We start from the raw sequence: 13,502 nt of genomic DNA on the forward strand, positions 1-13,502 counted from the left end.
TTCCGGTCGACTTTTCCAAAGCGACTAATTAAAGTATCTCAAAAATTTAAACTTAATAATTCAACTGTGAAAAGACCGAACGACTAGTCGAGTTGAAATGTAAGCACGAAACGGATTCGAGTGAGCTTCTTCGACGAGAAAATCGTAGAATATTTAGCACGAATAATAAAACAACGGTCAAGTAATTTTGAGGTCGAGGCCTGAGTGACGAATTTTCTTACTGAAAAGTGAAAATGATGAAATATTGTAAACTCACCATGGGGCAGTGTGACTAGTATGAAGAACATCGGAACGATGCTCAGCATCCAGGACTGTATTCTTCGGCGGTATTTGACGGATACGAGGCTGGATTTACCTCTCGTTACAACGCAGATGCGCGACATTTTGATCGATTTAAAAAATGCTCGCGTCGTCTGAGGGCGTTTTCAGGATGCTTTGCCTCTCGATTGTTATTATTATTCTTCGCGTTTTGTCTTCGCGAAGAGCGCGTTTAATACGTCGCTGCTGAGGTCTGCATTTGTCCGAAGTATTTTCACACTTTTTTATTCCGATGGCACGCACGCGCGCACCGGAACACTCGTCAAATAATAAATGCGTGCAACTACTCCGCGGCAAAATCTAATGAACCTCCTGACTTTGCCGTCATACCCGCTACGAAATACTAACACGATCGATTCCAATGTTCCTATGCGCCCTTTTTCACCTCGCGTATAACTCCCCGACAATCACTTTTCTGTTTACGAGTAAATATTCGTTGCGATTATTGGCAATGGTGACTGAATCGACTTCGATTATCTCATCAAACTCGGGGTTTGGCATTCGTCGAACACCGTCTCGGTGCGGCTATTTCTTCCTCTTCCTCGTGCTCGATCCCCTGCGAACAAGAAACAACGAAATTTCATTATGGGCTATGCCACGTGCCTGGGAAAATAAAATTTTCATTCGTCTCAGTATTTAGAAAAACTCTCGATGCTCCTCATCCATATTTGCATTTTAAATTCGTCGAAATTTTTTCATCTCTCTTCTCTCGCAGACGCATTAAGGGGTCTAATTAGAATTTTCGAAAAATCGGCTTTTTTTTGTTACATTTATCGAAAGTACTGTTTAGCGTTAAACGCGTTTTTCTCAAAATTCTGTTTTTCGACGGCCCGTTGATCAAATCTCCGAAACTGTCGAACCGATCCTTACCAAAATTTGACCACATGTTCTTTACGACAAGCGCACATCACGTGAATTTTGAAATTTCGAGCGCAACTATTTTTTTTTTTGCAAAAGACGATGAAAAAAAACGTGCTTCTTCGTAGTTTTTTGGAAAAATGGCCAGCATTTTGTAATTTTTGTAAAAAACCAAAAATCGTATGATATGCGCCATAGTCATTTACCTATGGAGTGTAAAACCATTTTTATATTTTTCTCCGAACATCCATTCCAGAAATTTCATCAACAGAAGCACACACATATTTTTTGGACCTGTTTTTCTGTACGAAAACTGGGTGAAATAAATATAAAAAAAATTGTTTGTCTATTTTAAGAGTGTATTCTTGAGGCCCAACATTTTTTCTCCCCAGATTTATAATTTATAGGGGTCAGAAAAATTCGTGAAAATAGTCTTTTTTTCGGGGCCTGAAATGACGCTAAAGTTTGTAACGTTCGAGTCCAACGAAGTGAGTGAAAAAATCGTTTGAATTTTCCAATAAATTGTTATTTGACGAATCATATTTTAAGTTGAAAAGCCGCGATCGGTGAATTATAAAAGAGACGAAATGGGTGATACGAAAATTGTTTATTTCCGTTTTGATTTAATTGGAGTCCATCGTTGCAAAGTTCAGCGTCGCATAAAACAATATTTCGCTTGAACTTTCGCTGGTAAGGCTCGATAACCGCAAAAAAGGAGGTTCGACGATCGAAATTCGTGATATAGAAAAAAATGGCATGCTGATGAGTGATCAGTTTATCGAGTAGGAAAAGCGTTTTTGCACGAGCTCCATATATTCGAGTCGGTGGGTGAGGCCGATCGACGGAAAACGTGTGTGTCGAGTGATAACGAGAGCGAACTTTGAGATCGTTATGCAGGGCGAATATTACTGGCACGTATCAGAATCTCGTTTGATCGTAGAGCTCCGATAAATGCATGAAATTTCACCAAGTCGCGACAAGAAATTGGCGTTCGACGTGCGCAAAAGGCGAGCTCTCGAACAGCCGGCAAGATTGTCACAAAATCGATCGCGAGTTTCGCTAAACGCGGGCGCGCGCGTGTGCGTGAGCGCAGCAAAAGATTTCTCGGTTGTAGGGTCGATCGCATCAACTCGGAAGCGAGCTCTCGGTTTTTCCAACTTTTTTCAGGTCAACAAAATGCCTGAAAGCACTCAAGAAAGGCGCCAAACATCGTTCAACGAAACTTTGTGCGTTGAAGGAGAGAAAAATTAATGGATTTGCATTAACACATTCGAGGGGAATTTCTGTTCGGAAGCGCGGTTCGCTCGAATAATTGCACCGTTTTGTTTGACCCGGGGCGAGAGGGAGCTCGCACAAGCGAATATCTTTGCCGGAAATCACGTCCAAATGGCCTGCTCCTGGGTTGGTTAAACATCGCAAATTTGGCTGACCGCGTTTCATGCCCTGTTTTTCAAGAGCGAGAAACGCGATTGTGGCCCCGACCAGGCCGCCGTATATCGTCGGTCTCGTTTGCCAGGCGGTTTTCTCACTGGAACATTGGCGCTGCAGGAGTGAGAAAAATCAGCGTGGAAAGAGCCAAGCGGAAGTGAGACTGAAGCGCGTGTGTCACGCGTCACGAGAATATTACCGCGCAAATTGAAATGCACAACTTCCCCCTGAATTATTCGTTCAAAGAGATGCGGTGCTTTCGCGCGGGCGTCGCGTTGCCAATTCACCAGAATAAGCGATCATAGCCCCGTGATCAAAGTTCATTCAGCCCCAGAGCCCCCAAAATCACGAGCACGTATCACGAAAATGTGACGCTGATCGAAACACAAAGACCTGCTACGGAAACCGCGCGTATGAATTCGGCGTACACTTTTAGCCCCGAATTCGCCTCGAAAAAATCGCCAGCGCGGTTGCTTTGTATCGGCCTTGCCGCTGCCTCGGATACGTGGCAGTTTCTCGAAAACGTGTAGAGAAGGAATCCGCGTTGCAGGGGATTTTTCGTCCTCGAGCGAATTTCGTAGCGTCCAGTTTCGAAGCCAAGACGGAGGCGACTTTTCGCTAGCGTTTCTACAAATGCATTTTTAATAGACAAGAAAATTTTTATTGCTAATAGAAATCCTTTGGATGCGAGATACTACAATTCTTATGAGATCACTGCGACGGGGCGTTGGGAGCTGCGAAAAGCCCTTTGCTCGTAGCAAAGGGCTTTTCGCAGCTCCGGAATGAAAGCAAAATGATCGACGTTTTCTTTGCCGCTCGCTTAATTAAGATTTAACGGTATTCTTTGGGAAGCAACGTTGACGTTTCCTCGGAGCAGGATGAAGAAAAGTGGGCTAATGCATGGAAAAGAGAGAAAAAGCGAGAGAGCGAGGAAGGCGGAGGCCGGGACGGGGAGAAAGAACTTTCGAGAGCGAGTTCTGCGACAGAGGAAGCCTCTGAATATTCTTTTTGCTGAAGGACTCAGCGAATAACGTTCGCGACAAGTCTATCGAGATTGCGAGTTAATGTGATGAAGATAGTGGAATACCGTTGCAATTACGAGAAAGAAAGTTTCACATTTTCAAGAATATTTAACGTGCGTGCCTCCTTCAAGCGACATCCCACCATTTCCGATCGACTGTCGTACGTGCGTCTAGCCCAGGAAGCTTCGCCTCGAGCACGCAAACGTGCCCTGCACCCTGATTTCGTGTACGCAGCTAATCGCGATAACGGTGAAAGCGGGGTCGTCCAATTTTCCTTTCATCTTTTTGTTTTTACGTCCTGCTTGGAATTTACTTTGTTGGAATATTCTCCAACGAAGAATTTCCTTCGTTATCGAGCAACGAGACGAATGTTAGTTATATTCGCAGCAATCGCGCGAGCAAAACAACCCTTCGAAGCTCCTTCCTTTCGTTATTGAACGAAGGAACTTCTCAATTCTTCGCAAACTCGAAATCGTTCACGCATTTCCATGCAGAATTGATTTTCTTGGAGCAAAAATCCATTGAAACTCGTTTATTTGTTTATCGTTTGAAAAACTCGAATGATTTTTTATTCCCGATTACGAAACGACGCGACGCCGAGGCGACTCAAAAGCCTCAGAAGTTCAAATTGTTATATTTCGACTGAAAATGACGTCGCAGCGAGCATCGATGGCGCGGCGTTTTTCAGTGTTTTTTTTTCGTAAACTCGAATATATGAGAGCGTTACACATTCATTCCGACAAATTGATGGATGCCACTGAACGAACCTGCTGAAAGTCGTCGAACAAAGCGCAGAGAGCGTGGATGGGAAAAAAAAAGCTGCAAAAATCAATGAAAAAGTGGAAAAATTCGTTAAAAATGGCACTCGAGAACCAAAAATTGTTTTGGAGAAAGTTTGAGTGTGGATCGAAAAATATGTTCTGCTACAACAATCTTTTTCCTCAAGATCGAGCGTTACACAGGAATTTTCTTCTTCAAACCGATAATCCTGCGATCACAATAAACTGCGCACCGAATAACTTATGAAAATTAATTGACGTTTGGCATTGTTACAGAGAAAAGTGCCAATAAAAAGTAGTCCTGCGTCAGGTGATCGGAGGACGGGGCATAACTCGAACAAGATTTTTCTATACGGGCGCGGTCGCAGCATAGTTGAAAGGGTTCTTGCTACATTTTATCGAGGTACAAGCAGGTCTCAAAAGTTGAGCAGTAAAATCATAAATTGAAAAAAATAAAAGCCGCGTTCTAAGTTGCTATTCAACTCGGGTAAACTCAGAGGAAAATTGGCCATTGCATCATTCAGGGAGCACACATTGAGAGTGTTATAAAGCGCAAAAAAAAGCGGGTAAGACCCGTGAGACGAGGCAAAACGGTTCACGGAAATCTCTCCTCCGTAACTAAACCACCTACAGCTTCTAAATTGTGCAAGGAAGTGGTGAGTTACGACAGGAGAGAGTAAACCTGAGCTTTACACCACGAATCACTGTTCTTGCGTGAGTGTTTGTACTTATAGTGCACACATGGGAGGTTGAACGAGAAACGAGGAGAGAGAGAGAGAGAGAGAGCTTCGAAAATGTCGCAGTAAATTCAACGAGAATGTTTAAAAATATAAAAGAGGGGACCGATACGACTCTGCGAATAATAAATGTGAAGTTTGAGAAGAAAAAGTAAAAACGAAGAAAAAGTAAACCCTCGGACGAGAGTTTGCTGCCTCGTGCACAGTGCACGTGCGAGCGAAGGATTCCGTCAGCAAGTCGAGAGCCAAAAACATTGCTTGCCTTCGCATATGTGGAGAAGGTCGAGCCGCGAACGCGGCGGCGAGAAAAAGGGCGGGCGAGGAGAAAGACGAAAGGAAAACAGGCGAAAAAGAGGCGAGAGTCGGTGCACGAAGGCAGCGCGGATTGGAACCTCGGGAGCCCCGGAGCCCGCGACCAATTATCGTTTTAACGCAGGACAATGAGCGTCGAGAGCTCCATTTCACGTAACGGCTAGTAAAGCTCCGAGTACACCGCGAGTACGGATATACGCAAAGGTCCATTCGTTCGTGCATTATTACGTCTCGGAGGTTTGCGAGGGCGCAGGCGCCCCCGCTATGTCGGGGAGCGCAGATTCTCGGCCGAGGCGAACGAGCGAGAGAGCCCCGCCCGGATAAATCGAATTGAATTAATACGAGCGAGCCTCTTGAGGTGTTTGACAACGTGCCGGAAGACACGCGGTCTTGTGCACGCGTGTGATGGATTTCGGTGAAGAAACGCAGAGCTGGACCGACACAGGCCGCTTTCGACGCTGGGAGTTGCGAACGAATGGGGACACGAAATTTGATGCGCGAAGGACAAAAATCCCCTTCCCCGGATCCCACTGTCACCCGCCGCTCAAACGTTCCATTGAAAAAGCCCCCCGCGTAATCCTACCCCGTCCGAGGCTCTTTTCCCAACGATTTTAATCGCCTAATGGCTGGCGGGCTGCGACCTTTACGAACTACTCAAACTTCATAAACTCCCTTTATAATATGACCTAGAAATCGGAGCCGCAGTTTACCGAACTAACTTTCGACCCGGGGGTCGCTCCACGAATTCGAAATCATCGATGCATCGATGGATTAACATCGGAGTGCGTGACAGTGATTTTCTTGCGAGTGGACGTAAAGCCAGAAAAAGATGTTGAAACTTCTCGATAAAATGAGCTTCGTATTCGTCGTACGTTTTTCTGGCACACGCGCGCCGCAACGGCGAATGCGGGAGTTCATGCACCGCGAGGTTCGCGGAGTGGATCGTTTCCTCGAATCTCACCTGCTCGATTTAATGTTATCTTCGAGTCAACGTTCCTCCTTTTGATCCATTGAAAGAAGCCAGTCTTTGGATTTCATGCCTCTGACGAGGAGACGAGGCTTTCGCCTCGGAAATGTTTCAAACTTCCGTGTAGTTTTTCAGAATTAGTTTTACACCGGGGAGATTAAGATTGGGATGTAGACGAAAAGTAATCGTCGTCGTCGAGTCGGAATTCAAATTCAAGAGTGCAAACGTCATAAATTTGCCTCCTTTTCGAAGGCCTCCGAATATTTGGAGTGCGAAGGAGGTTTTAAAGTCCAAATTTTCACGCAGCTTTTGTTCGTAGCCCACATATAGTCGCGGATCTCTTCGTTACATTTAGCCAAAGTTTTTTTATCGAGACCCGCGTATTTCAGGGTTTGGGAGAGCATCGATCGTGGGCACGCGCGCGTAGATATCGAAGTACGTAAACCATCCAAGATAAAGTTCCTTTTGCCGGGTGGGATATCGGAGCGTGTCAGAAGAGGGCAAAGTACGACGAAATAACTTAGTTTGTTCGAGAAACTTTCGGTAAATTGTCTTCAGGCAATTTGGCCCTTTTCGCCATTTTTGTGCTGCAGCGCGGGTAATTTACGAGGAACGTGTGTGCAGCAGGAGCAAGCGCGCTCGAAAATATAATCTCGAGAAAATGAGCCAAGCTAGAGGAGTCGAATTGAATGAATTTAAAAAATTTTTAAACTGATTAATGCGACGATTACATTTTCAATGCTTTTTTCGTGACTGTTTAAGCGCCCTCAAGCACATTAGTACGCTTGGCAACGTTCGATATTCCATGAAATTTCAATACCCGCATTAATTCGATGCAAAACGTTATAACCGTATTTCGAGCGCTGCTTCAATAGACCAAGCAAATTTAGTCGAGTAATGAAAATCGGCCGCGAATTACGGGGCATTTATTTCCGATGCGCCCTCATCGAACCCCAGCGCGTCATCTCCAGTTCAGATGTTCCTCCAAGCACACGCATACACGTACAAAAACACGCGATATTCTCGTTACGTCAATCGCTCCGCCCGCTACAATAAATTGTCTGATAAAAAGGCTTAAATTCCGGATTGTTTTGCCGGGTATCGCGCGCGTCCTCGTTTTCGTGGCGCGTCTCTGAAAATATTCATTCGTCCGAGGCCCGAAAACGATTGTTCTACTTTGCCGAGTGAAAAGATTGAGTTTCGCGGGCTGTGGCAAAAGCGGGGCCGGGGGGGGGGGGGGGCACCGGAAGTTGAAGCATGACAAAAGCACTGTCAGAGCCTGCCCGACGAAGCGTGCGGAGAGCTTTGAAAATGGCAAACGTAAGACCGGGCGCGAGTTGTGCATAATCGCGATCAGCTTTTGCCGGAGAGCCGAGATAGCGGCGAAGAATGCGGAAGATCGGATCACCTATTTGCGAGCGCGCGCGCGCCCAGAGCATTTCTAGCGTTCACCAACGAGCAGAAAAACGAAGAAAAAGTCGAGCGAGAGGGAGCGCAGGCGAGAGCAAGAAAAAGGGGCAAATCTCTTGAATCTGCTTGCCAAGCCAAGGACGGAATATCCTCAGCGAGACAAAGACCGTACCGACATGCACTCCGCGAGAGTCGCACACATGCGGCACCGAGCCAATACGTGTATCGAATTACACGGCGACACGCGTTCGCCGTGGGTGTGTCGAGGGAAAGGGGTACACGTGCGCGAGATCTGTTTAAAGGCTCGTTTACCCGTAATAGACTTAACCCGGAGAGCGTAACGCTGGTATACACGTAATACTTATAGCAGGGATTAAAGTTTGCTCAAGAGCGATCCGCCGGACTGAGTGATAGCAAGAGGAGAGATTTGTGGTTAGCTTGATCCATTCTGCAGTGTCGTATTATATTTTCGTCACGTGCACCCAAACGTGCAACAAAATCAACCGAAGCTTTGCTCTTTCTCACTTGTTTTCACGCTTTTCAACCGATCGACCAACAACATTTTTTCTTTGCTTTTTTTTTTCGTTTATAATTCACCAAGCATAAGGATTTATCGCAGTTAAGGAGAGGGTGGATCACGAAGTGAAGATAATGAGAATTTCATCAAATTTGGTGGATAACATTCTTTGGTATCGAGTATACAAATAACATTTTTTTACCACATGGTTATCGAATAATTGAGCGTTAAATCGAACTTCTTGTGCACGAGATGTTCAACTGTATATAAGTGAACTCCATGCTTATGTGAACTTTAGTGTCCAATTACTGGAGAGCTAGAAAAGTGTCAAAAAATGAATATTGTTTTATATATTTTTAAAGAATACATTTGACAAATTTTATTCAATTTTTGTCATTTTTAAATTCTTTATATTTTTAGCATGGTTTAGCATGGCAACATTGCATCGTCGCGATCCACCCTCCTTAACGGTAATGAGGAGTTTGTGAGAAGTGAGGAGGGCTCGTTTTATTGGAAAAGGACACGTCTGCTCGGTTCGGCACTCTGGCTAATTCAAACTTATTTTTGATCGTTACATTTTTTGGGCACTACGCGAGTTTATTTTCTGTCAACGAGTGACTCGAGTAGACGGGAAAGTCCTCGGTCGAGCGTCCCTTTTTTCGATATTCTAATCCTCAATTAACGGCCTCGCTGAAACTCCTGTCTCGGTATTACATTATAATTATACTGTCAGAATCGAATAATCGTTCACTCAGAATATTCATGGCTCTTGCGTTAGTTGAAATAATTGATATTTTATATTATGCGAGGGAGTAAATCAGGTGAGGGCAATTAGTATTAAACGATGCCGAAAATTGAGTAGGTCTCGTTGCACCCGGAGTTCAATGGATGAAAATATGATGACACTGCGGAGTATGCACAGAAATGACTTTTCGTTTCAACAGCTGTTTGGATAAAATATGAAAAGAGTGTGGGAGTGCGGAGAGAAAAGTTATTCGAGGTGATTGAAACGATGCTGGATTTTTTCACGGTGTCGAGCTTCTTCATTGGAGCGTGTTGAATTTCAAGGATTCCAAATTCTTCGGAAGCATGAAATTCCGATGAAAGTTTCTTGTATACTGTTTGTTGAGACCCGGTGGAAGGAGTCGGAGCAATGGAAAGTGATATTCGGAGCTGTTGCGAGAGATCGAGAAGCAATTAAAAGGTTAACCCAAAACGCGTGAGTTAATAAAATAATGGTTTTGGCTCGCTGGAGTACGAAAAGGAAAAGGCTGTGCGTTTGCCGGCTCTCGGCATCGAGGCAGCCCAGAGGCTCGAGCCTATTCGAGTGAAGTTTGGAAAATAAGAGAGAAAGGAAAATGAGCGGCGGAGAAGCGAGTTGGAAGCGCTTGCGGCGAGCTTACAGGTGTCTCCCCGGGTAAACTGTCTTCGTTCACAACACGAGCAGCGATCTGAGCGCTCCCGCGTTCCCTCTCTCCGGCACTCTCGTTTTTTCCGCGCTCCCTCTTGGCTGCCGCCCCGTGTTTCAACAAAGCTCGTGGCTCGCTGCTCGGTTTGCACGCTTAAGCGAGCCACTCGAGGCTCGCGGACAACGACCGCCGCTGCTGACGTTACGACGGAGGATCTCCGTCGAGATAAATATCTTTCGGTGGTTTAATTATATATTTTCAAGATGCAAGGGGGAGAAAAGAGCGGAGAAAAGCGTCGGTGCGTCTCGGTGCGTTCTCGGCTCGCGTGACAATGCTGTAAATCGAGTAACAAGCGCGACTTACGACTTGGAATCCTCGGAGTCCCGGCGCGAGTCTCAAAGTTGGCCGGAAGTGCGTTCGTTCAACGGAGCGCGCAGCGGGTCGAATATTTCCTCAAACGAGAGCGCGGAGGATTCGAGCCTCCGGATTTTCCGATGGGGCGTCGATCCTCGAGGACGCCGGCGAATCCATAAGCCTCAACGGTTTTGATGTCGCAGCTGATGAGCAGGCTCTCTCGTCGCCGGCGCGACGACGACAACAACGACACCAACAAAAACAGCGACAACGACAGGAGCGGATCGGGGCTACCTGAAAGCGAGCATTGAGCTGCTCGAGCGGCTTTTCGGATAGCATGCCATCCGAAAATCGTCAATGCCTTCTCCGCGTTCGCCCGATAACGAGGTTTATTTATAAGCAGAAAAAAACCGGGTCGCCGTGAGATTCGCTGTTCCCAAAGATCGGCTTTTCCCGTGCACCGCTCTCCACCCGCGATTCTTTATTCCCCCCTCCCCCCCTTGAGATCACCATCCGAGCTTATAGTTTGCTCGTATATCTCGAGCAAACTTCATCATCCCCCGGGAGGTTCCGGGTGGCGTGTAGTTTGAAAGATGTTTCGGCGCCCGAGTCCGAGTATCCGCGAGCGTGCGACAGTCTTTTAAGACTTTCAATCAGTTCTGGTAGTCGTTTGGTCTCGTCTCGATTTCATGTTGTTGGTTGAATCGACGATAAGCGGGCTCCTCGTTACCCGGGAGCTCGTTTTCCCAACAGTATTCGTCTAAACAGCCCTAAAACTTTGTTTGTGTTGTGCTACGTGCATGTAACTCGTTCGATCAAGATTACGATCGTTAATTTACGTTTAATGAGCGAGAGAGAGAGACACACGGCACACAGAGCGACACGGGCACGTAAACAGGCACACGCGCACGCACGCACGCACACACACGCACACAGGCACGCACGCACACACACGCGCGCGAATAGTAGGCACACAAAAAACGGCGATGTTGAAAACGAGGCACGAGCAGTCGAACGAACGAGATCGCGCCTTTCGAGTTCCGAATAAAATGGGACGAGAAGAACAAACGGGCGAGACTCAATACCCGTCAGCGATAACCAAACGAAAAACCCAACAAGCCCCGTTTGTCGCTGTATCCTCTCTCTCCCTCTCGATGCCGCGAGAAGCGTTGCAACGGAACTGAGGAGCACAGGCTCCGTTCCCGAGGTTGGATGCCCGTTTGGTACCCCCGTTGCTCACGAGTCGGAGCAGCACCTGCGATATCAGGCGCCCAATGACGGACTCAGGAGGGGAACAAACCTCCCTCTTTCCATGTGCGTGTACACCCACACATTGTAATCGGTTGGGATTCGTACGTGTGGGGCATGGGGCATCCATGTATAGGACCATCGACCCCCATACAAGCGCGGAAAAGCAGCGTGTACCAGGCATTGGTCGACGCTCGGGGATGCTGAGGGAGAAAGCGAGAGGAAAATGAGCTCGCTGTTGAGCCAGCTGAGAGCGAGAGAAAGAGAGCTTTTGGTGGGAGGGAGACGAGGAGAGAAAGAGAGGGGGGTGAAGCGAGATGGAAATAATGGAATATAGAAAAAGAGGAAGCGTGTAGCCGAGGGAGAGAGAGAGAGAGAGAGAGAGAGAGAGAGAGCGATGAAGTGGATGCTGGGAGCTGTGTACGCGCGGGAGTGCGCAGGAACAGTTTTCCTCGAGTCTCTGGTATATCCGCACAAGAGCACGAGACAACTCGAGTTCTTCTTTATACCTTGCCTCGTAAACAAGATACGGTACGAATGTTGTTTTCATTTACTTTTTACATCGTATTCGGGGATGCTTATTAGCTCAATGGGCTTTCCTCTTATCTTCCGATCTCGGCGTTATCATTTCCGGTGGACATCTCGTGTGTTTTAACATTCGGGGAGGAGCAGGACCGGCGTGCTGTTGCTCTCGCGCTCGGGCGGTTCGTGGATCGCGTGCGCCGGCTGCTGCCGCGACGACCGGCACCTGATTGTTGCGAGCTGCGAGTGTGGTGCGTTGGAAATTTCCAACGTTGAAAGCATCCTATATATCCGAGAGCTTAGATTCTCGAGGGGACTTTTGTTCAAAGGTCGCTTCGTAGCGGCGCGAGAATTCAAACGCTCGCCGCCTCCGGAGGGCTCCGAGGATGCTGCGAAGCTCGGGAAAGCAGGTCGCTAACCACACCATGGGAAGAAAGGGCGAGATGAAAATCTGCCTCGTTCATTCTCGCCGCTGGGAAAGCGAGTTATACGGAGTTCCCGCGCGCGCGGTGAAAAGACGCGCGCGCGTCCTGCGAGATTTTCACGTTGAAGCTGCGGACTGGACGACCACGCATCCCTCCTCGCCTCAGCCGTGCCTCCTCCGCCTTCCCACCTCATCTAATTTCACCTTCTGCTCTCCCTTCTTCCAGCCTCCTGCTGGTGCCCCCTCGTCCCTTTCCAGCATCGCTCGAGCCACCACCATCGTTGCTCTATCCACCATCCAAAGAGCAGCCCCCACCTCTCATCCACAGATCAATATTGTGCCCAGCGTACGGCGCGTAGGTACACGGCAACTCTCATTCTCTCGTGCTGGAGCTTTCTGCTCTCTCCTGCGAGAGGCAACGATCTCGCGCGGCTTTTCCTTCTGCCCTCTGCCTCGCTCTCTCTTTCCCCATCGCAGAGCGGCCGTATCATGGGCAATGGCGACTCCCCCCGCCAGGATCAGCGAACCCCCCTGAGAATAAACGGGGAGCGCAGCGCCGCGATGTTGTTTCTTGGCGAATAAAATGCGCTCGAGAAAATGATAACGCGATCGGGGAAGCGACGAGTGACTGCGGTGCTGAGCCACCCTAACTTGCCAATCTGCAGCAACAGGACCTCGGGCATATCCCCCGCGGTGTGTATATGCAGTCGGGGAAAACCGCGTCGGTCCCACGCTTCTGTATCTGTAACCCAGTTTTTCGATCAACAGGAACGTGGAGCGCGTGTGCCCATCGACGTTACTCGACGTCACCGGCTCCTTTAAAACATTCTTTATTCCCTTAGCGGTATGAGGACCTCGCTTCGTGCTCACGCATGCAGAGCCCCATCGAAAAGTGCCTGTACAAATATTCAGACGCGAGAGAGAGAGAGAGAGAGAGAGAGAGAGTTGCTTTAATTAATGATGTGCTAGAATACCTGGGCTCTAATCGGATCAGCTTTTGTTCAGCGCAACGTTGGTACACGAGTTTTTCGATTATCCGATCGCACAAACGCTACTTTACCGTGACAAGCCGAGAGACAGGACTAACTCCATTTTCACCGAGCTTTTTACATTTTTATTCCATTATACTTTTTCTCGTACTTTTTCGTTATAATAATCACGGGGAGAAAGAAGGACGTTCCGCTCCGATGAAACGAG

The 13,502-nt window shown here is 47.5% G+C and overlaps 1 protein-coding gene across 3 annotated transcripts in view; it reads right to left on the reverse strand.

Annotated features, from left to right (window-relative positions):
* nAChRalpha6 (nicotinic acetylcholine receptor alpha6) overlaps positions 1 to 10,404 on the reverse strand; it is a 190,862-nt gene extending 180,458 nt beyond the window's left edge. For all 3 annotated transcript variants that reach the window (XM_043427002.1, XM_043427003.1, XM_043427001.1), the window contains exons 1-2: positions 10,121 to 10,404; positions 257 to 874 (exon numbers count right to left, since the gene is read on the reverse strand). In XM_043427002.1, coding sequence (XP_043282937.1) covers positions 257 to 383 — 127 coding nt within the window. In that variant the 5' untranslated portion in view covers positions 384 to 874; positions 10,121 to 10,404. The remainder of the gene's footprint in view (positions 1 to 256; positions 875 to 10,120) is intronic.
* Between the last annotated feature and the right edge of the window lie 3,098 nt (positions 10,405 to 13,502).

Source organism: Venturia canescens, chromosome 8 (genome assembly GCF_019457755.1).
Source record: "Venturia canescens isolate UGA chromosome 8, ASM1945775v1, whole genome shotgun sequence".
NCBI classification, from domain to species: Eukaryota; Metazoa; Arthropoda; class Insecta; order Hymenoptera; family Ichneumonidae; genus Venturia; species Venturia canescens.